General features: G+C 38.4%; 2 protein-coding genes across 8 annotated transcripts in view; one reads left to right on the forward strand and one right to left on the reverse strand.

Annotated features, from left to right (window-relative positions):
• Positions 1 to 6985, forward strand: part of ntm (neurotrimin) — a 237045-nt gene extending 230060 nt beyond the window's left edge. Inside the window, exons 6-11 of one of the 5 annotated variants that reach the window (XM_081702620.1) lie at positions 1830 to 1961; positions 2163 to 2283; positions 3094 to 3245; positions 3594 to 3629; positions 6109 to 6186; positions 6577 to 6984. In XM_081702620.1, the coding sequence (XP_081558746.1) occupies positions 1830 to 1961; positions 2163 to 2283; positions 3094 to 3245; positions 3594 to 3629; positions 6109 to 6186; positions 6577 to 6677 (620 nt within the window). In that variant the 3' untranslated portion in view covers positions 6678 to 6984. Of the gene's footprint in view, positions 1 to 1829; positions 1962 to 2162; positions 2284 to 3093; positions 3246 to 3593; positions 3630 to 6108; positions 6187 to 6576 lie in introns of all 5 variants that reach the window. The other 4 variants (XM_081702622.1, XM_081702621.1, XM_027012683.3 and 1 more) reach the window with 4 other exon arrangements.
• A 3775-nt stretch (positions 6986 to 10760) lies between these two features.
• Positions 10761 to 22401, reverse strand: part of opcml (opioid binding protein/cell adhesion molecule-like) — a 103789-nt gene continuing 92148 nt past the window's right edge. For 2 of the 3 annotated variants that reach the window (XM_081702592.1, XM_027012706.3), the window contains 4 exons: positions 16987 to 17121; positions 16760 to 16880; positions 15499 to 15650; positions 14758 to 14983 (listed from right to left, as the gene is read on the reverse strand). In XM_081702592.1, coding sequence (XP_081558718.1) covers positions 14883 to 14983; positions 15499 to 15650; positions 16760 to 16880; positions 16987 to 17121 — 509 coding nt within the window. In that variant the 3' untranslated portion in view covers positions 14758 to 14882. Of the gene's footprint in view, positions 14984 to 15498; positions 15651 to 16759; positions 16881 to 16986; positions 17122 to 22401 lie in introns of all 3 variants that reach the window. The other variant, XM_081702593.1, reaches the window with a different exon arrangement.

The following is a 22401-nucleotide window of genomic DNA, read 5'->3' on the forward strand; positions in this document are numbered from 1 at the left end:
ATGGAAATAAATGGTCTCATTTTACAATCGCTCCTGTCTGATTGAAGAGATTCTGTGATGCACCTGCTACCTCGTGTTTGACAGCATATGGGCTGTCCATGATCCTCTCTCCATGAAAAACCTTTATCCTGCCTTTGTTGGCTATTTTGGTTTTTTTCCCCCAATAGACACTTTTTTTTGCATTATTTGGCTTTGTTGGGGGATTTAAAGGGGTTGTAGGATGAAGGATGTAGCTTTCTTTTTAAATAGCTAACCTTCAAATATACGGCTATGTATTTTTTGAATGTGTGTGTCTGTAAGAGAGAGGGAGAGGGAGAGAGAGATAGAGAATGAAGGATAAGCTGTATATGGTGGGTGTGGCTATGTGGACAATGTCTACCCTGAAAAAGTTATTTTCAGGAAAAAACTTTATTGGTGGTTTTGTTAAGAAAAACAAATTCCATTCAGTCCAAACCAATTCAAATTGATTTAAGAAAGAGAGAATGAGTGTGATATTGGTCCTGGAGAATCCACTGGACTGAATCTTGATCATTTTGCTGATGCACTGAATGATTTGCTTCACCTCACTGAACATACTGTATGGTTTGGATTTACTATTAGTTTATGAACACCATATAGTGATCCTAATCCTATACAGATAATAATGTTCACTACACTTTATGGATGTTGGGGGACCGGCTCCAGTTTGGTGACCTATAAGAGCACTGCACTTGGGCAACATATGCAAAACCATGACCTTTGCAAAGGTTCCCTCTCAGCTAATCATAGCAGTAGAAACAATTTAAAAAACTTAGCTGCAGATATGTCTCATGTTTATTGGGGTGTGCACAGTGAAATTCTTTCTGTTGTGACACTCTTCATCAGGTGAGAGGCGATGCCTCCCAGGTGCGAAAGGGCGTCCTTCATCCGGCACCTACGCACCGCGTTACTGTCGCAAACTACACAAAGGATTCGTAATCAGTACTGTTTTTAATGGTGACGTTCTATGTGCTACAATCATGTGCTTCACAAGCATAGCGACAACGAACGTGTCCTCCAGCGTCTTTAACATTAGCGGGCACAGAACTGGCATTCTGGCATTCTGATTCTCCATTGTGATTCCAAATGCATCGCTTTCGGTCTCTGAGTCTCTTTTGCTCTAACTTTCTTCTCTCTCTCTCTCTCTCTCTCTCTCTCTCTCTCTCTCTCTCTCTCTCTCTCTCACTCTCTCTCTCTCTTTCTCTCGAGCTGTTTATGTGTACGTGTGTGCACAGACGTGTGTGTTCACACGTGTAAATGCACAATGTACTCCAAGAAGCAGCATTCAAATTGAATGGACAGGTTTGCTGTTTTTCAACCCAGAGCTTATTAAAATTGATATTTCTCATCATTTGTAATCATGCATAGCACAACCTCTTGGCGGAGTTGTGCTGTGCATACTTATAAATAATAGGAAGAAACCATTTACATATGGGCTGCATGAAAAACACACAACCTGTCTTTAAAGGTTACTCTCTCAACTTTGCTGATTGTCTCTGCCCAAAATAAGAAATATGTCATACACATATTAGAAATACATTTGTATTCTTTGCAAGTATAACCTATTATGACCTATTCTGTGAACTACACAAAACCTGACTTTGAAAATGACTGTGTGCTAATGTAATCCTGTTTTGAGTGTGAGGTTGAGTGCTATGTTATCCTATTTAAGGTTCTAATATGCTAACAAGCATGCTAAATAAAAGCTTGTGCTCAACAATTAGTGAGATGTGTGCCATCTACTGAAATGCAACAATGCAACTTTGTTGAGGCTATTACACGGTGCTGAGGTGATGGTGTTCATTGCACAGGTGGCAGTGTCGGCTCAGACGACGAGTATCTGGACATCCCCTCCATCAGCAGACACAAAGCAGGGGAGTATGAGTGCATGGCAGCCAATGACATCGCTGCAGACACGAGGACGCTGAGGCTGGTAGTCAACTGTGAGTGTGTCCACCTCATGGTGTCCTTTTCCCATGGCCCATGGGCGCATGTCATTTTTGTTACAGTGGCCCAACAGTGGTGCTGGCACCAGTGAACAAAGCTTCTTCATCCTAAGGTAGAACACAAACAGGGTGGGTGGCAGCTTGCTGTTGACTCCTGTTGTACCCATAAATCTCTCAAATGTTCCCTGTGCCACGTAGACCCTCCTAGTGTGCTCGGGGGCAGAGACATTGGGGTGACCCTGGGTCAGAGAGGCGTCCTTCAGTGTGAGGCGGACGCTGTACCGGCGGCAACGTTTGAGTGGTACCGAGACGACAGAAGGTAAATCAGTGAAGTGCTTCTCCACATCTGCAGACACATGAGTCATGATAATTTAGAGCTGAATGATGAGTGGAGGGGCCTCCATCAGCGGGGCCGGGGCAGGAGCCTGGAATCCCAGAGCAGCAGAGCAGATCCATGGCAGCCATGCACAGTGCATGGCGCACAGCGTCCCTGTGCAAACATCAGTGTTCTTATTAGCATGGACTGTGGTTATGAAAGGCATTTCTAGCAGTAAATGGTTCAGATATGAATAAATGTCAAATGTGTAGGGGAAGTAAGCTTGAGACTACCAGAGCCTCTTGCCGGTACAGACTGGTCAGAGCATACAGAGGTCAAAGAGGTTTGTACTGAAAAGTAGATTTCTGACTTCTCATTCTATCAGTTCTAAAAGTGACATTTAATGTAATATGCTGTTGTTTGTAACCACATATTGTATTAACTCTGTATCATTTTGAGTGTCAAAGACTTTGAGGAAGGTTAATAGCTTCTTATTTTCCCAGCTCTACAATCCAGCTATACCTTCCCATGTTTGCCAGGTAGAACACTGAGCTCTAACTAAAGAGCTTTTGGATGGACTGCATCTCACCATGTTTTTGATGTTCTGTTGCCATGTCGTGATTAGATAGCAGGCGGTGCCAGTGATAATACCGCACGACTCTGGCATCCACAAAAACGTTTCTGTTCCGATTGCGGTCTTCCGTGAAAGTCTGACTGTCTCATAGATGCAACCCTGGCCTTCAAAGATGTTCTGATATGGTGTGAAATGTGTTGAACTCATTCAATTTTGTGTTGTCTTGACTTGTTCCACAGGATCTTTAATGGCTTTGATGGTATCGAGATCAATGATTCTGGAACATTTTCAAAGCTGACTTTATTTAACGTGTCTGAGACAGACTATGGAAATTACACTTGTGTGGCCATCAACAAACTTGGAAGTGCGAACACAAGCATTGTGCTATATGGTATGCCTAGTTTCACTTGTGGAATTCTATACACCAATTTAAACATGTAAAAATAAGTCTTACTTTATGCACACTCAATAAGCATTTTAGTAGTACTGAAAGAACTCTAAGAAGTAGTTTTGTGTTTCTATTGCTTTGCTTTATTCAGAAAGCTTGGATGATTTTATCATTTATCGAAAATGATTGCAAAGATGTTTTATTGCTCTACTGTACCTGAAGTTCATGCACTCTGAGACATTAGGTTTCTTTTGCATCTGTTAATCTTTGAGACTGATGTGGCTTGATCAACAGTTTTTTGCCTTTTCTACCATCTTCATATTTTTTTGTGTGTGTTGTCTGCTAATGTAGAAGTAATTGAGCCCACTAGCTCGACACTGTTGCAAGGTTAGTACCGGGTCCAAGCATGTGGATTTAGCCATCACTTCTCCTCAAGCCTGTTCCTGCATGCTTCATAAACAAATAAGCAAATAAATGAATGCTTCTATTTTCATAACAACCACATTGTGACAGAGGAGAAGTCGTTGAGGTGGTAGCTACTTAAGTCAATTGGCACGATTTGCTGCGCCAAATTTCCTCAACAAGATTCGGGTAATATAATTGTCCTGCGTCGCCTGACAGAACGTGATTGTCAGCCTGCAAATTGGCGACTAGCCACTCCCATTAAGGGCTTTATTAGCTGAGGAATCCAATTGTTAATGTCAATAATAAATTCAGCACTTTGAGTGACAGCCTGAATTGCCACTGGGGGAAATGGCGACACGAGCCTCAGCTTGTCTCCAGCGGATCACTGTGGGGTGGTGAGCTCGTCTCCATTCAGTCTCGCTTAAATGTGTTTTCTTTCTCCTTTCTGTCTCTCTCTTCCCCTACCTAACCCCCCACGCACCATGCCATGGCTTCGCCGTGGCTATGCATGCCCCTGGCCGCTGTGTGTGTAAGTGCTTGTCTGTTTCACGTCAAACGTCTCGTTCCATGTTGCTCCCTGCTGTTACTTCACAGCGTACAGAAATTATGGTTCCGCTTTCTAGTCTAGTCTGTATGTCCGTGAGATGTGGCAATGTTATTGTTCTGTAAATTGGCTCTCAAGTGTCGGCATGTGGAGCTTTTTGTCCTTGTCGAACTTCGGTAATGATAATGTTTTTTTCCCCTTCACACATCACCTAATGTCTAGGCTAAATTGAAAACAGTGAGAGTGGAAATGATGACTGTGTCCTCTCAAGAGAATGATTAATTTCTTTGAATTTGATGGCGAGAAACTGGTATTATTCTAATTATCCAACTGCAGGATTGAGCATAATCTGGTGTGGCAGTGTAATTGGATCTCTGTCCCTAAAGAAAGGCTAGTGAACTCCAGCAAAATCCTGGGGAAATTAGAACGCATTCTGGGAGAACCTTCAAAGCAAACTGTTTAATAGACACGCTACATAATTCCATAGTATTACAGTTGTTTAGGTGGAAATTTGGCATCCGTATGAGTGTGTCAGCTATATAATTTTTTTACAGCTGCCCTGCAATAATTTGCTTTAACGAAAACAAACTGCTGCACTCAACCACAAGGTTTGTAACACAGCCAAGTTCAATATTGGGCATACAGGACACGGTGTACTCTGAACACTGAAATACTTAATTTTGGTGCTTACTTCATAAAATGAACTTGAGTTGTATAAGCGCATCTACATTTAATGTAAGAAACTCCCAGTGAAATCTCAGAAGTGCCCACACTAAAGTAGCCCATGTAAGAAAGTGTCACTGACATCCTCAATGTTAGATAGCACGTATCTTTTTTGCCACCTACCACTGTTTCTTGATGAAGTGCTGATAAGATGTCAATTATCTAGCAGTTCATTCAGTGGCGTTCTGCCTCAACCCTGGGTACTTTGGCAGATTTTCATCACTGTGTGACCGGATAACCAGGACTAATCTAACAACGCATTGCTGTATTTAGCTCATGTTGTCTAATCATAATCAAACGAGCTGCAGTCAGAACAACACCTGGTGCACGCCCTCACCACACTTACAGACGTTTCCTATTCTCTGACCTTGTCGAGAAAATCCTTCCACTGAACAGGTGCCTTTTTAATCAGTAACACCTATAACTCTTCTATCATCACCCGATGAATATTGATTCGGTGAAGGCGGATTGAAGAGTGAACAGATTAAACAGATCCCCCAGCACCCTGCCGACGGGCCAGCGGGGCCCAGCTGGTTTTTCTTCTCATTACCCTGCAGCATCATCTCCTTCGGCCTTAACTGTGGTTTAGAACCTGGGGGCGGCCTGTACGGTTAGATGGCCCCGCCCCCTTGCAAGCTCCACCCCTCCTCCCCCACCCCATCGGCTATCCAGTTATCGGACCCTCTTCCCCTTTAAACATTAGCTTGTTTATTGCAAATAGCAGTTATGGTTGACCCACAGATCAAGGGTGCAGGGCCCGGTATGGTAATGACGGTGGCAGCCTTTAGGGGGTTGGGCAGCTAAGCAAGCCCAGCCAGGAGAAGAGCAGATGCTCTGATGACACTAATGTCAGCGCTAAAGAGCCCGGCTGGACATTCATCAACAGGGCCACACAGCCTCTGCCCCTTCGCTTGCCTCACCATGATGGCCTGCTTCCGTGACACCATTGCCCAACTGCCAGAAATACTCTCACTTCTAAGATGCCTTAAAGGGTAAATAGAGTGGCAGGAACAACAGCTAATCTGAGCTGAATTGGGTGGTTAATAGCATGAGAGGGTGTGAAGAGGGAGCAGTTTGTGTGTTCACTCAATTTGCCCACACTGTTTGCTTATGAGCTGCCAGTTTGTTTTGCTGGGTTTTTTTATTGACTGTTTTATCTGTTAAGTGTCCTGTTTCATATAATCTCTCTTTTAGTGGAGACAACTTCTTTTTTAGAAATGACTTCATCTGCTTTAGAGCAGACAGCCACTGAATGCAGTCAGTTATGGGAAGGTTTGTAATGAATGGAACTACCACTCCTAATAGCTAATCTGTTAATGATTAGAAACTGACCAACCAACATCAGCTACTACAAAATGACTAACCCTTAGTAAATAACAGTACTCACATAGTAGAGAAAATGTAGCAATTCTAGGCAAAACTGACTTTGGAGGACCAGCCAAAAAAAGTACAATAAACCAATTTGATTTCTTTACTGAGAAAACATAAAAACCTTTCATTTCTTGAATTTATATATATATATATATATATATATATATATATATATATATATATATATATATATATATAAAATGTATGTATGTATGTGTGTGTGTGTCAGTATGCATGTAAATGAATAAATGCTTCTGTATATATATTTGACACATTTTGCATACTTTTTAGAACCCGGTGCAGTTCAAGATGGCAACAGCGGCACATCAGGAACGTACACATCCCTCTGCCTACTCCTCATCCTCACCCTGCAGCTGCTGCTTAAGTTTTGATGGCGAGGACGTTTCGGGAAGAAACAGCCTCCTCTCTCTCGTCACTCATACCAATGCCAGGAGCCACCCATGGGAGCACAGGATGTGTGCGGGATCCCCCACTACTCCTTTTTAATCAAGTAATCTTGTCGCCTTTCTTTTCGTTAGTGTTAAATATGAATCTCTTACAATGAAACTTAACATTTTATCCTGCCCCACTGAAATATCAGTTTATACATTTACAGGATACAAGCCAGTTGAGGTGAGGATATATATATATATATATATATATATATATATATATATATATATATATATATATATATATATATATATATATATATATATATATATATATAACTGTAGTTTTATTTAACTGACTGTCTCTCCTTTAATATTACATTTCATATGGGAATAATTAAGATATGTGGCCCTTTTGGATTGTCATTAGTAAATTACCTCAAAAATAATCACTGTACAACTAATTGTACTATCATGCAGTATTTTATTTTTCCAGAAATGGTGGGGTGGGGGAGTTGGGGGTACAGGATGTGTCTGCTATTCCTCATTATATTTTATGTCTTTTGTAAGGTCAGTGATGAATACATATGGGGTGAAACAGAAATTCCTTACCTTTTTCTTAACTATAACACCTATTCCATATTATCAAATGGAAAGGCAAAGTGGGGATTTTACTGGACCATAAAACTCTCCTCTAATGCTAAATTCAGTCAACAGGAGAGATTAATGTAATACTGAGTAAACTGATTCAAGCTGAAATATTAACTTGCTTAATATAACTTGCAATGATGCATCCAAATGCCTACCCACAATCCAAAGTCCACAATCTTATTTTAACTGATTAGAGCAGGCATGTTATGGTTTTGGATTAGATTCATTCCCAGTGCAACACGCTGCCATTAAACTGACTGAGAGAGCCCAAAGAATGTTAACACCTACACCATGGTTGTATTATAAATTTAACTTTATTTGGCATATAGTAACAACCAACAAAAGCTTTTTTTATATTCTCAAAAAAGTATTTTTTTTAAGTCTAATCACTTGCATCCAAGTTAATGCTCTTTTTATGCCCCTAAAATTCTACATTTCATCATAACTCATTATGACAATTACTAAGTTATCTTCTTTTATCAATATGCATATAATTTGTACAAAGGGAAAAAAATATGCACCTGTTTTTACTAAAATTGTGAACCAGTTTAATACAATGCAACAAACTTTTCTATTTTAAGTTGCTCCTCTGATTGGAGTCATGTAATTTATTTCTGAAATTTGCATTATGATTTTTGCATTAATAACTTCTAAAATATTTTCATTAAACTGTTACTTGTAAAATCTGACATTAAGCAGTGTGCTGTCAGCAGGTTTTACTGGGTAAGGTGCGGCCTACTTGCCTGTCACCACCTTGCTGTGTCATCACTCTCAGTATCTTGACACTGCATCTGTATGCTCTCATTAGAAGCCAAGTGGATGGACTACTTAGCATCTATATGTTTCTTATTTTAGTTTCTTCAAAGTACCTCAAATAGCATTTATTAAAAAAAATCACATCACTAAGCATAGGCAATGTTGTCAGTGTACATATTGGAATTTATACACCAAAATTTCAGATGCATTTTAGCAACAGAGACTGGATTTAAAACATGCCCAGAAAAGATCACTGGGCATATAGCTTGAAACAAAAGTCAAAGAAAACTATTACTCACCGTTACACTGGTGTGTTTCAAGCGCAAAATGTAATTAAATGAATTAAAGGGTTATGGAATCTGTGTGTTGCCTTACGGCAAAGTTCTGTAAATGGTCACATATGAAGATGTTATGTAAAGCAGTTCTTGTTTGTTTGTTTTTTTTTGTTTTGTTTTTTTGTTGTTATTGGGAATTGGATTTGGCTATACAAAGGGTAGGTGCAACAGATTTCATCATGAAATACAGAGAAAAACACAATAGCATGATACTTTCCACACAAGTCCATACATACAACTCTTCACACATTGCATTTGAAACTTGAATTGCACCCACTCTTTAGGGCTGTTTGTGATGCGTGTTTAGAACGTGAGCTCTGTGATCTGCATTTATGAACTTGAAGAAGCATTTGGAGGAAGGGATCCTGTTAGTTACACCACGTTATCTTAAACAGAGGAGTTGTGCTTGTCTGTGCATGGCCAGATTCCACACCTTTACAATGGGTGAGATGGTGTAAATTTCTGTTACAATAATAGCATCCAACCAACTCTCACCTTAAAAAAATGCATCACTTCCCTAAACAAGATTCCCAGGAGTGGACTAAATTAAATTATTTTAAACTCCCTGTAATGTAAAGGAATTGTTGCTTCATATGTTTTTCTTTATGGAGATTGTGTGTTCATATTTAAGACTTACAATAATAAAATGTTGTATCTATATAGAAAGCTTTCAGCTGTCTAATTGTAATTCTTCCAGTGGGACATCATTGTCAGTTCCTAAGAAGACAACTGTGCCCTTTAGTGCACCTAAGCTTAAGGCGATAAATAGGTAAAATGACTAAAACTCTTCCGTTCAGTATTCTGTGATGTTATAAGTATGACCTGTAGACGTTTGGGTCTTTGTCAAATGATTTGTCAAAAAGGGCAGATCATTTCTCATCGAAACTACAATTAACAGAAACAACTCTTCAAACATGCCAATTGGTGTACATAACGGTGAAAATTCCCAGTGCTCCAGTGCACTGTCCCAGTGCAGATGCAGCTCTGGCATACAAGGCGTGCAGGAAGAAGGAGTGAACGAGTTAAGTAGCTAGGCTCAAAACCAAGCTGTGATTTTCTACCGCAAACATACGCAGTGCCGCCTGTGAATGGGGAAATGAGGAAAGCGACAGCCTTTCTAATTAAAGACCCCAGCCTTGCTCAGATAAAATGGTTTTAAACACAGCTTTCTGTCTGGCACAGTTGATTATTCGATTCAGACAAACGTTCCGAGCTGTTACAGTGTTTTAGAGGCAACGTGTGATTTACAATGAAGAAGCATGTTCCCGTTCAACTCAAAGACAAATATCAAAACAGTGCTAAAGTGTAGCACAGTGAGGGTGGCCAGGATGAAAAGAAATGCTTAGTAAAGAGTATTAAGCCAACATCAATAGAGATGTATTTCTACAGATTTGCAGTCTATAATATGAAAGCATTCCAGTGATAAAAATACACTTTAAACAAACAACTGGAGCACTTCTGTGAGTTGCTCTGGATAAGAGCATCTGTTAAATGCCATATATGTAAATGAAGTGCATGAGCCATGGGCTTGTTCGGGCTTTTCTTAATGGCAAATGCACCTTTAAAGGAATTGAGGAATTATTAAAGTTGGAAAGGGGAGCTCAGAACTGGTCATGAGACAATTATCATTTGAAAAGCAGAGATTTATGGGTGTATCTCATTATGAAAAAACAAAAAAAAATCTTTGAGGCAAAACATAAATATAATAAACAATGTGACAGCCATGTCTTTGGACTCCACCTTGTGGTTTTGTCAAGATTCTATTACTGCTCATCAAGCACACAAAAGGGAGAATCGAGGGAATGCTCACCCTTTGTCTTGGAAATTTGGTCAGAAATGGAAATAAAAACAGCAAACCAACTGAACAATTGTGCACGCGTGTCCTCGTGTCTACGGTCCTGGTGGAATTCTTTATCTGCCATCCCAGGATCGCCCCTCTGGAACTCGCACCAGGCCGTCATCCCTTCATCAGGCCAAACACATGCATAAATCAGCTTGTTCAGGGACCGAATTAACATGACATTTCTTGGCTGTGGCATCTTAGAGGTGCCAGACAGACTGGCAAACACCAGTGGCAATATGGAAAACTGTGATGCCATATAAATACCAGCTTAGAAAACAGTAGTTTGTAAAGTAACGTAATAGATCGAATCTTTAGCATTTGTTTTGCTGGTAATGCTTCTTCTTGTAGAAGCTTGGGTAAGATTTGGCTCAACATTTCCAGGTCGGCAATGTGATCTGAGGATTCATCGATTCCTATTTATGGAATATTGATTCTTATTTGTGTTTTGTTGTCTTCATAAAACAAATCTGATACTTTTGATAAGTAATAAACCAAATGTAGAGGAAAATATTCTGAACTTTATTACACAGAACAGATACAATATTTGTTTACTCATTCTCCAATAGAAAAGAAAATACAACTACATTTGTACATGCACATGGAATTCACTGAAGTCCTCTGAGACTTTCTCTCAATTCTCTACAGTGCCAACAGGTTAGAGACAAGCCAGAAAAAATGCCAATATACAGTACATTTGTACAAGACACAGTGAAATACTACTCATCAAGAAATACTGTGGATCAAGTACATTGCAGTAATTTTTATTTGATGATTAGAACCACTTCTTAACAGATCAGCTAAAACAGAGCCAACAGTATCTTATTTATTTATTATTTATTCTAAGGTATTTACCACCATAGTCAGATATAGTGAATATAGTTAGTCCAAGTAATATGTTTGTATGTTTGTGCCAATATAGTGTTTGATTGTGCAAAGGGATTACAAATATATATATATATATATATATATATATATATATATATATATATATATATATATATATATATATATATATATATATATGCAGTTCAGGCCTAAACTGGAAATAAACTGATTTATGTCAAACTGATTAATGTCAGATTGTTTATGTATTTCTGGACAAAGAATGCTCTAAAATCTGCTCAGAACAAATCAATGACGGTGCTCTCACTAGTTCTCTTATGAGGAACATAGAAAAAACATTTATGACAATCTAAAAAGTCCCCCCAAAAGGATTTATTTCCAAAGTGTCCTGATGTGCAGCGAATGGGACTACAGTATGTGTTGGCAAGTTGGCAAAAACAAGATTGTGTTTAAACTCAATAACAATATTGTGTTTAAACACAATAACAACAATTCCATTTAATTGATGACATTAGATGGCATCATTTGCATTTTTACACTTTATAAGGACATCACTTTTCACTTTGAAAAATCTGAAAAAGTTAATTGACAACATTAGTTACCAAAATTATACACAGTAATATCCTATAGTACAATCTATATGTTTACCATAAGTTTCTTGAATGAATTGTCTTTACAAAAAAAATTAACAGAATATGTTCAGCTTTAACATAAAGAGGCGTAGTGTTTTCCAATTAGCATATGCAAATATATGCTTTGTTTAAATGCCCTGCATATGTCAAACTGACACTCTGTTCAAAAGAAACTGACCATTCACAAATACATACATGTGTTGAAGAAGGATTTGAACAAGTTACTTTTGTATTTTTCTGTTATTTGATTATAATGATTGTGGTTCCATTTTTAGTTTCCACTATTAAACATGCACGAAAGGCACACAGCTAGCAAAATAAATATTAAATAGTTGTCTCTATATCTTATCACATTTAATAAGTAAATTAACCCTTTAGTGCAGGTGAATCAGATGATTTTAGATTGCATATTAGTGAGGTTTTTCTTTTATGCTGATGACAATGCATCATGTGAATATCTCTTATGAAATAACATACTATTTCCTTTGTTTTACATTTGTGTTGTTAATAGAAGTATTCTGTTGTCATTATATTACTGGTGCAATGTATGGCACTTACACTAAAACCAAAATTGCATTGGTTTGTTTTAAGCCATTTTCTTCATTTCTACTAACAGTTAGTTTAGTCACAAAAAGACATTCAATTGTAGGTCAAGGTAATCTGCAGATTAAATATGCCCTGTTTTACACAGGATATTGGGTCTAAAGATTACATTTTGGAACTGTGTTTTTCTTTCATATTACCATCAAATAGTGCAATAACAATAAAATAATTTAAAAAAAAATATTCACACAGAATCTTCAAATCATTGTTCACTCTGCCCCATAGTCTGTAGCTTTCACTTACATTACCTTCAGGTCTCAGCCCTATGTGAATAATTTGAGATCTGCATGAAACCAGAGAAGTAAGCGGTTAGCTACTTGGCAGGCAGTCATGCAGGAGAGCCGTGGTGGTGTTTGGTGGATTTCTCTGGCTGTGGAGTAAAGGTGCAGGCTCTTTGCAGCCTTTACTCACTGTTGCTGCCAGGACCCACTGAAGAGACAGTCAAAGTCTTCACTGCATAAGGTCTCAGTACTAAGCTCTCGCTTAGTGTGTGTGTGTGTGTGTGTGTGTGTGTGTGTGTGTGTGTGTGTGTGTGTGCGCGTGTGTGTGTGTGTATGTGTGTGTGTGTGCGCGTGTGTGTGTGCGCGCGTGTGTGTGTGTGTGTGTGTGCAAGTTTGTGTGTTTTCTGTTAGCTGAAGAAATGCCATGGGCTGATAACTGTCCCTCTTTGGGAACCATCCAAATCTCCTCATTAAGGTGTTGAATACATGCCAGGTCATCTTTTAGGGAGAGAGTAACAGGTGTGGAGGTGGGGTGGAGAAAATGGCAGACGTACCAAGGTTACATATCTGTGCTGGGAGACATCAACAGAGGAGGATTATGGCAATAATGCTGCAGTTAAAAAATAAATTAAAAGCTAAGCAGTGTTTTGTACCACTTCCACACTTAAGAGTCCATACAGTGTGTATATTATGATATATGTTGAATATGCATATGTGTATGAGTAATTGAATAACATTTTTAAACCTGTTCTTAGAACACAGCATTCAACAAGTAATAGTGTTGGCCTTATTTTTAATATCCTTTTGCCATAAGGATTCAAACACAGACATTCACAGCTGCACACAAATAAAAGTCATCCCTCAAAACCTGAGAAAGAACACTAGTAAAATCACCTCAAGAACTATGTAAACAAAACAATAAAAAACAAGCACTTTCTAACAAGAGACTATTCCATCTGTAATTATTAGCACAAAGGAGATGGGTGTCTATTCTGAAAAAAAGATGTAGTGAAATCAAATATTGCCTTTGTTTGTCACAAGGTAGGGCCAGTGATTTTAAATCTGAACACCATGTAATATTTAGAAAAATTCTCCATACATTTTGGCAGTGGTCAATAAAGTATGTGGCCATAAAAAAGAAATCTGGTTTCTGTGGCTACCCCAATGTTCCCTAATTGGGAGAAACAAACAAACAAGCAAATGAAAAATGTTATGGACTACCAACATTCACCCAATCAGGACAAGGAAAAGTTTCTACTTGCCAGACAATCATGCTGTGTGTGCACAGCTTTGGAAGGAATGTTGAAGGGAAGGGCTATATTTGTTTGGCTGTTGGGCTTCAAAACAGGTAGCTTCAGCTAACCTCTCCTAAAATCGCTGACTATAACTTTAAATATTAACTTAATAATCCTGGTTGTCATTTCATCAGGAAAGTCCCTACTTTTATACATTATACACTCAGATGACACATAGCTTGATTAAATTAGTTTAATAGGCATTTCCATAGTGCCTCCCCCAGCTAAAGTATATGTCAAGAACACTTTACTTCGTAAAAGTGTTTCCCTAAGCATGCAAACAAATGTTGCATCACATTTTGTAAATTCAGTTTGTTGCTACTTTCTAAACATAGAAGTGGGTCTTTATTTAGTGCAAATAAATAAATGTCTAAAAGAACAGGTGAGGCAACTAACCTACACTGCCCGTGAGCTATAAAGTAGCAATAATGAATTAATTGCATTAATGGCAACAGTAGTATGCAACAGAATGATTTCAGGAACTATGAGATATATTACACATAAATTGACCTTACTCATATTTGAATGAACTGTAAATATTCCACTGTGTACATCTGTACAGGTACAGTAAATCAAATATTACATGATTTTTTTGCACTTTTGCTGATTATTTAAAAAAAGAGAAAAAAAAAGGATTTTTCATGTTATTTTACAAAGAAACCCGACATGACACAGAAATCTCAACTGACACACGTCAATACCGAGCAAAACCATCCAGGTTTGTACGATCACATTACTTTTTGCTTTTCTTTTACATACAAAAGGTTGGAGACACACACACACTGTGGTTCTACAATTACTTCTAACCAGCTATCCACAGAACCCTATCCTGTGGAGTCTTGTATTCTTCTATGATAAACCCAAATCAAACCCTTTCTCTACCCCCCCCCCCCCCAAAAAAACCTAAAACAACAACAAAAAATACCAAAACAATAATAATAATCTAATAATAAAATGACAACGTGCTTCTGAGTCTTGGTGTAATGCCGAGAGAAGCTGACGACGCAGTAGGTGGTGTCTCTAGCATCAAAACCTGCTCAGGTAAAAGAGAATCAGAATGAGCATAGGGTGGAAAGAGCTGAGTGGAGAAGGTGCAGCACTGTTCACATCATGCATCACCCCTGCACCTGTGAACACAGAGAAGAGGATAACTGAGCACTTGCAATGCCTCCACACCACTTACACATTCAGACCTCTCTGTTGCTCTGGGTGGGTGGCTGGGTGTCTGTATGTGTATGTAGAGAAAAAAATGTCTTACATCTATATATAAGAAATATACCATGCATATACAAGAGCCTTCTGCAAAGTTTCACACCAAGTAATTTCCTTAGTCTTTGCTTCTATGGTGTGACAAATGTAAGTGAATATTCCTTGGATTATCTAATTCACAAATTATAAAAACCAAATCATATGACAAATTACACACAATTTGGTCTAGGGCATGTTTAGTACTCATAGCTATTTTGCACCCACATTCATGAAATCATTATCACTTATAATTCCTATGAATGCTTCATTAGTTTATGCTGCCAACAGTCACTTGGTATGCACAAGAATATGACTGACATTAGTAAGCCAAATAACTATCTTAGTTTATAATCTTACTCAAATGAGATTGTATTAGTAAAAAAGGTCTTCTCACCATAAAGGATTATGCTTGCATTTGTGATTCCCAGTGTATTCATGGCCACACAGGTATAGTTCCCGTAGTCCGCTTCAGACACATTAAAAAATATGAGCATGGACTGTTTACCTTTGTTTTCAATTTTCACTCCATTCAGGCCATTGAAGAGTCTGCAAAGAAAAAAGTCTAGTTAGATGCAGCACTGTCAACTCCAAGGTCCTGTGAAATATGCATCACACTGGTAGTGCTGCCAGGCTAATAATCGCTTTCAGGATTATACAAGGTAGGTATTTCTTGCTAAAGTTATCAGTAATGTTGTTATTATTTACAAAGCCTCATTTCCATATTTGTCTTTCCTTCACTGACTCACTCTTCATTTAGCTTCATTCACTGCTATCTAACTTTAGTCAATTTTGTCAATTTGCACTTTTGTATTTGGCAGAAAGAATAGAATACAGACCTCTGCCAAGTCACATTTCATATGACTTGAATCTGGATTGTACCCTGATAACCATTTCATCCACACGCAGGATTGCTATATAGACAAAGAAATGCAAATGCGCTAGTACCACCTGACAACCAACTTTCTGTGCTGCTCCTCTCTTTTCCTGTTGTTCTTTGTGTAAATGCTGGTAGCTATTTTCAAAACACATGATGGGTTGGGTTTTTTTTCATTTTTGAAGTTAAAGGAAAATGATAAATTCTGTTTTGGGGTGGATCATGGACAGTTACATCATCTAGTATATTGTATTGGGAAGAATTCTGGTTGTCAAACGTGCCTTGTAGAGACAAATGCACACTTGCACAATATCTGGCTATTATGCATCTCCAGCCACTTTCTGAAGTAGCTGAATGATTATATTTAATCTGTTTAAAATAACGCTTGGGTGCATTACACCTGCATTTCTAAGTTGATAATCCCTATGCGGATATAATCCTTATACCTAAAACGCATTAAATGACCAGGTGTAAATGGGGTTTGAGTATGAGAAATGCAGTGCCCTTTAGCTAGCTCAATGTCGACGGTGATTTTTTTTTTTTTTTTGTTCTATGTATTTTTAGTAAGCAGATAAATATTTGCTATAAGACGTATCCATACTCCACTGGAAATGGGACTTTGGTCTTGAATGAACTTTAGACCTTTTGAAAAACCTCATAAATAAAGTAAAATAAAGTGATATAACTTTTACCATTTAACATATATATTTAATCCGTAATTCTTTTTTAATTTCACTTACAATTTTAAGGTTTTAGGAAATACATAGAATAGAATACATACCGTCGGTCCTCTTTATACCACTGAAAGTCAGCCAGAGGAACTGCTGATGCCTCGCACTGCAGTACCCCTCTCTGACCAACAGGGGTTCCTGTGCTGCGAGCCCTTGAAATGACCGGAGGATCTGTGGGATGAATGTACTACACTAATGATGATCATAAATAATGGGGTTAGTGTAAGTTAACCTATAGGCATTTGTTTAATATCAGTGTAAGTAATGTTCAACTTACAGTTTACAGTGACTTGTACTGTCCTCACATCTGGAGGCGAAATGTCGTTTGAAGAGATGCACTCATATGATCCGGATTGCTCTTTGGTGATTGCAGTCATTTCAACATACTCCCCTTCACTGACAAATCTTTGACCTGCAACAAAACAACAAATATATGTTCATGGTCATGTGAAGGAACAACGTTTCATATCTGAAATTGATTAAAAACATTTTCAGACATAAGTATGATTGGAAAGTTAAAAATTATGCAGTTTTCTTCAAGGTGCAGCAAATGTGAACAACAAAACTATTAAAAAAGATGAGATGTGGAAGTAACACAAGAGTTTCATGTTTGTCATGCTATATCATTAGTGGCATCCCACAGGAGCTAATTACGGGACCATTTTCATTCTCTTTTTTAAAATACATTTCTCCTCCCCCATTAAAAAATTCATGCAGCACACAGTTTGTTCAGTTTCACTCTGCCAGTACCATTACAGAGTGGGATAATGCCTCATCCAGGGCTGCAAACATCTGCTTTGTGGCTTTATCCAGCCATAATGCACACAGACTCATCTAAATATGAGTACAGCAATTTGCAGTCTGTCATACTCAACTGACCAAGGGTCACTTTACTGGACAAACATACAGTCTATCATCGAGCTAAATCACTATAATAGGGTTAAAGAGCAAGTGCAGATTCCAAAATAGTGTACCCATGTGTGAACAATCTGCAGACACATTCAGGGCTTGCTTAAGGGTCCATTTCATTGGGTATGCAACACCATATAGTCATGTTGTGAACTAGAGTCAGTCATTACAGCCTTTTCCTCTAATGGAGAGAATCTTAATCTTTAAAATACAGTGATGAAATAATGGTTATCCGAGTGCAGCATGTGTTGCTGAAATACATACCAATATATCGCTAATATCTAATAGTTTATTCAAAAGTGAATGGTACATTTCACTATTGATAGCATTACATAGCAATATCCAATCAGAGCTGCATTATCATGAATTCTAAATAGCATTAAAATGCATAGTGGAAGATTCAGTTATGCCTCTAAGGAGTTGAGACAGTTTCACCTTCACTATCCTCTTCCCAAGCAGACCAAATGTCACAACGCATAGCAACAGTTCTACATTAAATTCTCATTAATTCACCAATAAGAACCAGCAAGACCATGACTGCCTCTCTGCTACTGCGCCCCTCCCCCTTCTGTCTGTGTTCATTGTAAAGGCTGAGCAGTGCATATAGGTTGTTATTCTAGTCTCTTAATACCACTGCCCTGGGGATGGGGATGATACAGCAGGGTAATTATGCTTATCTAACCAAATTACTCATTTCTGTAATTTTGGGCCGGTGTGAAATAGAGGAGCAGGGAATATGATTGCACGATTAACCGAAGACTTAACGAGCCCCAATTTTATTACGATCATGCAGCATATGTGTAGGAATTACACTGAATTTCCTCTAACATTTACCTTTAGAGTGCGCTGAATGGACAGAACCAACATAATTCTGCAAAAATAATCCTACAAGTTACCCCATAAGTATTTCCTTTCAGTGTCTTGCTAAATATGCTTTTTTTTCCCTTTAAAATTAAAGCTTTTTTGGCAGGCTGTTTTACTGACTCAGCACACCAACTGTGCAATTGTGTGTTATAATGTGTCATATCAAATTGCCTTAAGATTGGCCTCAGCGTTTGGCTGCACTCCTAGGCACTGTAACTTTTAATTCTCATTCTTTTCTATTTGGTCACGTTTGCTACTTTTAACAGATATCTGGCTTTCCTCATTATAATATTTTTTCCCTGTTCTCTCTTTTTCTGTGTGACATCACTGTCTACATAGTTATTAACCACAATGAAATAGACCCTGACAGCTGTAGCGTCACAAAAGCCTGCATGCTTCTATTGTGATGCTGGCATTTAATTCAAGGGTATTTACAACCCTATTAGAATCACACCCTGTTTATACATCATCTCCTTATTTCAGGAAGACCACCTCCATGTCTAATAGGTGAGGTCGTATAAGCAGTTATATAATCTTCCCCATTACATATTTTTCATTATATAATTTTCCCCTCATCTAATCCACCTATTTCTCAGAGAATTCTTCACGTGTTAAATATATGTTTTGGCAAACATCTTGTGATTCTTGTGAGGTTTGCATGTTTTAATAAACTCTTTAAAGTCATGCTTATCTTTTTATGACAGATACACCTGTGGCTACATAGTAGTGTTTTTGATGTTTTCATATAATTTTTCTTACTCATTAAAAGCATTTAATTGGTTTTCTCCAACTGTGATCATCAGTTGATTGACAGGCTGCTTGCTATGTCTAATCTCACCTGTGTTCTTGCTTCTTAACATTATGACACAGTTTATTTCAACTGTTTTAGCTATGCCACTGATTGATGATGTATTTTATTTAGTCTCATGATGGCTCATTTACTGACATTCCTTTGGTTCTCATGTTGAGAGAACATGCCCTAGACACAAATGCTACTTTTCAAATGAACTGTATATTCAATTGCTACTTCTGGAATCAGCTCTAGATCTTTTCTTAGCTCTCTTGTGTATGAACTAATGACGCAATGACACATCATTCTGTGAAACAACTGAGAAGCCAACTGTGCAGTTATATGTGGTCCATTAAAAAGTGTGAGGTATGTATAAAAATGTCTCTGATTCCTATATCATGTATAAATTATAGACATATAAACATATTCACATACCTTCAAATTAAAGTTGACATTCTAAACTTTGATCTGACATTGTTTCATCTTAAATCCAATGGAGCACAGAGTCAAAATAACAAAAACTGTCATCTTACAATATCTGTAGGATTGTACTGTACATTACAGTTCATGACTTTTACAGAGACACATAAAATATATGTGGATTCCCCACCCCTCCATGTTCAGAACTATTCGTTGACAACCCCTTTGTAGAATCCATGCATGCACACATAGTGCCCACACTCTTGTTGATCAGCTTTACAAAAGCCAGAAGTAGACTTCTCACTGAGTGCCTTGAAATCATGACAGTAAACATTTAAGTAAAGATTTCCATTTGATGGCTTGACAACCACTATTGTGCTTTTGTGACCACTGCTAAACGTGAAAGACTTGGTTGCCAGGACCACCTTAGAAACACTGCAACAACTGCAATGACTATTGTGCTATATTCAGGCTTAGACTGTTTATGACTCGCTTCAGAGAGAAGGACAATGAAAGGTAAGCTATATAAAACCCCAGAACTAACTGCCAATGTGATATCAACCAGCTCTGAAAGATATGTTAGTATAGCATATTTAGCCATTTAGCATATTTCACTTGTACATTAACTGACTTTTTATATTTGTCCATTAAAAAGGAATAATCATTTTGATTTCAATGACAATGGTGATGGTCTTGTTAGCCAGCTTTATCCCATAGCCATGTTTTATAATGTTTATTACGGGGGACACAGAAAGAAAACATAAGGCGCACAGCAATTACACCCAACAGCAGCTAATAATGTCACCGCCATTATGAGGCAGTTTGCAAGAGCAGAGGGGAGGATTATTAGAATGTAAAGGACCCTGCAAGAGAACAGCACAAATAAATAACAGGCTAAAATGGAGCACAACAGAGGAATGACAGATGGATGGAGAGACCAGTATAATGTAGATAAAGAGAGAGGCTGTTATTACTCTGCTTGTGTGATTAGGATCAGCACAGAATCGCACCATGTTAAACTCTTTTTTTAAGCATCATATTCATCCGACGACATGTACAGATGGGGAAGCAGCTTTTACTAGCTATCCTCATTTACATAAAATATTGCCAACATTTCCAAATAGCAAAAATAGTCACTTTTTGATGGCCGTTTATTGAACTACCCCCTGTTGTAGTCCCATGTTGCAGCAACTCTGAACATGACTAGAAAAAATAAACATGACCAGAAAGGATGCAAAACACCCACAAATATCCACTTCCATTTCTCTAACGCTACAGAACAGTGTTTTGTGTTTTCAAATGTAATTAACCAAAATGTAGAATATGCAAGGAGATGCAATCAGCCTTATTGGTGAGCAGGCTGGTCTCAAGGCCTACTGGAAATCATGGTGGTTATCATCATGAAGTGCTTTCTCTGTCCATGACTCACTCTGCTGTTTAACCAAGCACTCCCTTCACTCTCAAAGGAGCACAGCTGTGCATATTCACTCTGTGATAGCATTGAGGGAGGCGATGAAAGAAGCGTGGCAGTCTTAAACACTCGGGATATTTTGGTGTGACCAAAGACAACCAGAAAAAAAAAGGCCTTTCAGACGCTGCTAAAGGGGGAGTTATGAGTGAAAGGAGTGGGATCAAACCATTTCCCTCCTTCAAACGTGCCGATGAAGTATGTTAAAGTGGGTCAACACTTCTATGCATTGAAATGGGTCATTCAGTCTTGCGCTAATCTGAAGTGAAGCTAGGCCACGCACTGAGAAGCTGACACTGTCGCTCCGGATTTTTCCCACCCTATTAAATTCAGCAGCACCAACCTGAATTTAGGGCCATAACACACACACACCCCCTCCCGAAACACCCAGGAGGTGTTTGGAGGCTTTGGAGGTTCCCTGTAAACTAATAAATGTTCCAAGAGATGATATTACACATATAATGAGATTGCACTGTGCTAATGAGTAGATAATCAGGCACTGACCATTATTAATGTTTGTGAACACATCTAATTGCGATTTGCAATCATCTGTGCATGGATCACCCTCCTAATAGGTAATCAAATGATGATGGCTTCAGATGCTAAACTGTTGACAGAAACAATCAAGGGTGCTCAGTGTTGGTAATGATGCCCGTGGGCATGTTAGAGTGGACCCCTCAAAGTGGACCTTCCAAGAGGACACTACATTTGCAAGTGTACTTATAACAAGGTACCTTTGAGTGTGATGGACCTTTTAGAGCTTAACCTCTGGAAGAATAGTTATGCTAAACTTTTATAAGTGTGAACTACTGTGTCGAAGGGCCACCACACCACCATTCTTTCAGTAAGAACGAATGATAGGGCTACAGAAAGAGCCAGTGGACCTGGAATAATATTGTCCTGGGATCTGACATTTTTTTCCCAAGGAATTGGCATTATTCCCCCCCCATTTCAAAACTCGGTTTTGTTGCATGCTGGTCCCAAAAATCACAAGCTGCTCTGTGTGCCCTTGGTCAGGATCTGAACTAGACTTCATAGAGAGTAGAAGGTCTGACATATGAACAAGCCCAGAAGAAAGGAAGAATGACCCAGGGGTTTGCTAGAGGTTGCAGTGGTCTTCTTTGTAATATTAAGTTCAATACGTAATTTGAATAAAAGTATATTTAAAATATATGGATGGATAATGGCTAAATATAAGAATGAAATCAAAGAACCAAGCTATATATTCCCCATCCAGCCCA

This window comes from Electrophorus electricus, chromosome 19 (genome assembly GCF_041902795.1).
Source record: "Electrophorus electricus isolate QZ-2024a chromosome 19, ASM4190279v1, whole genome shotgun sequence".
Lineage (NCBI taxonomy): Eukaryota > Metazoa > Chordata > Actinopteri > Gymnotiformes > Gymnotidae > Electrophorus > Electrophorus electricus.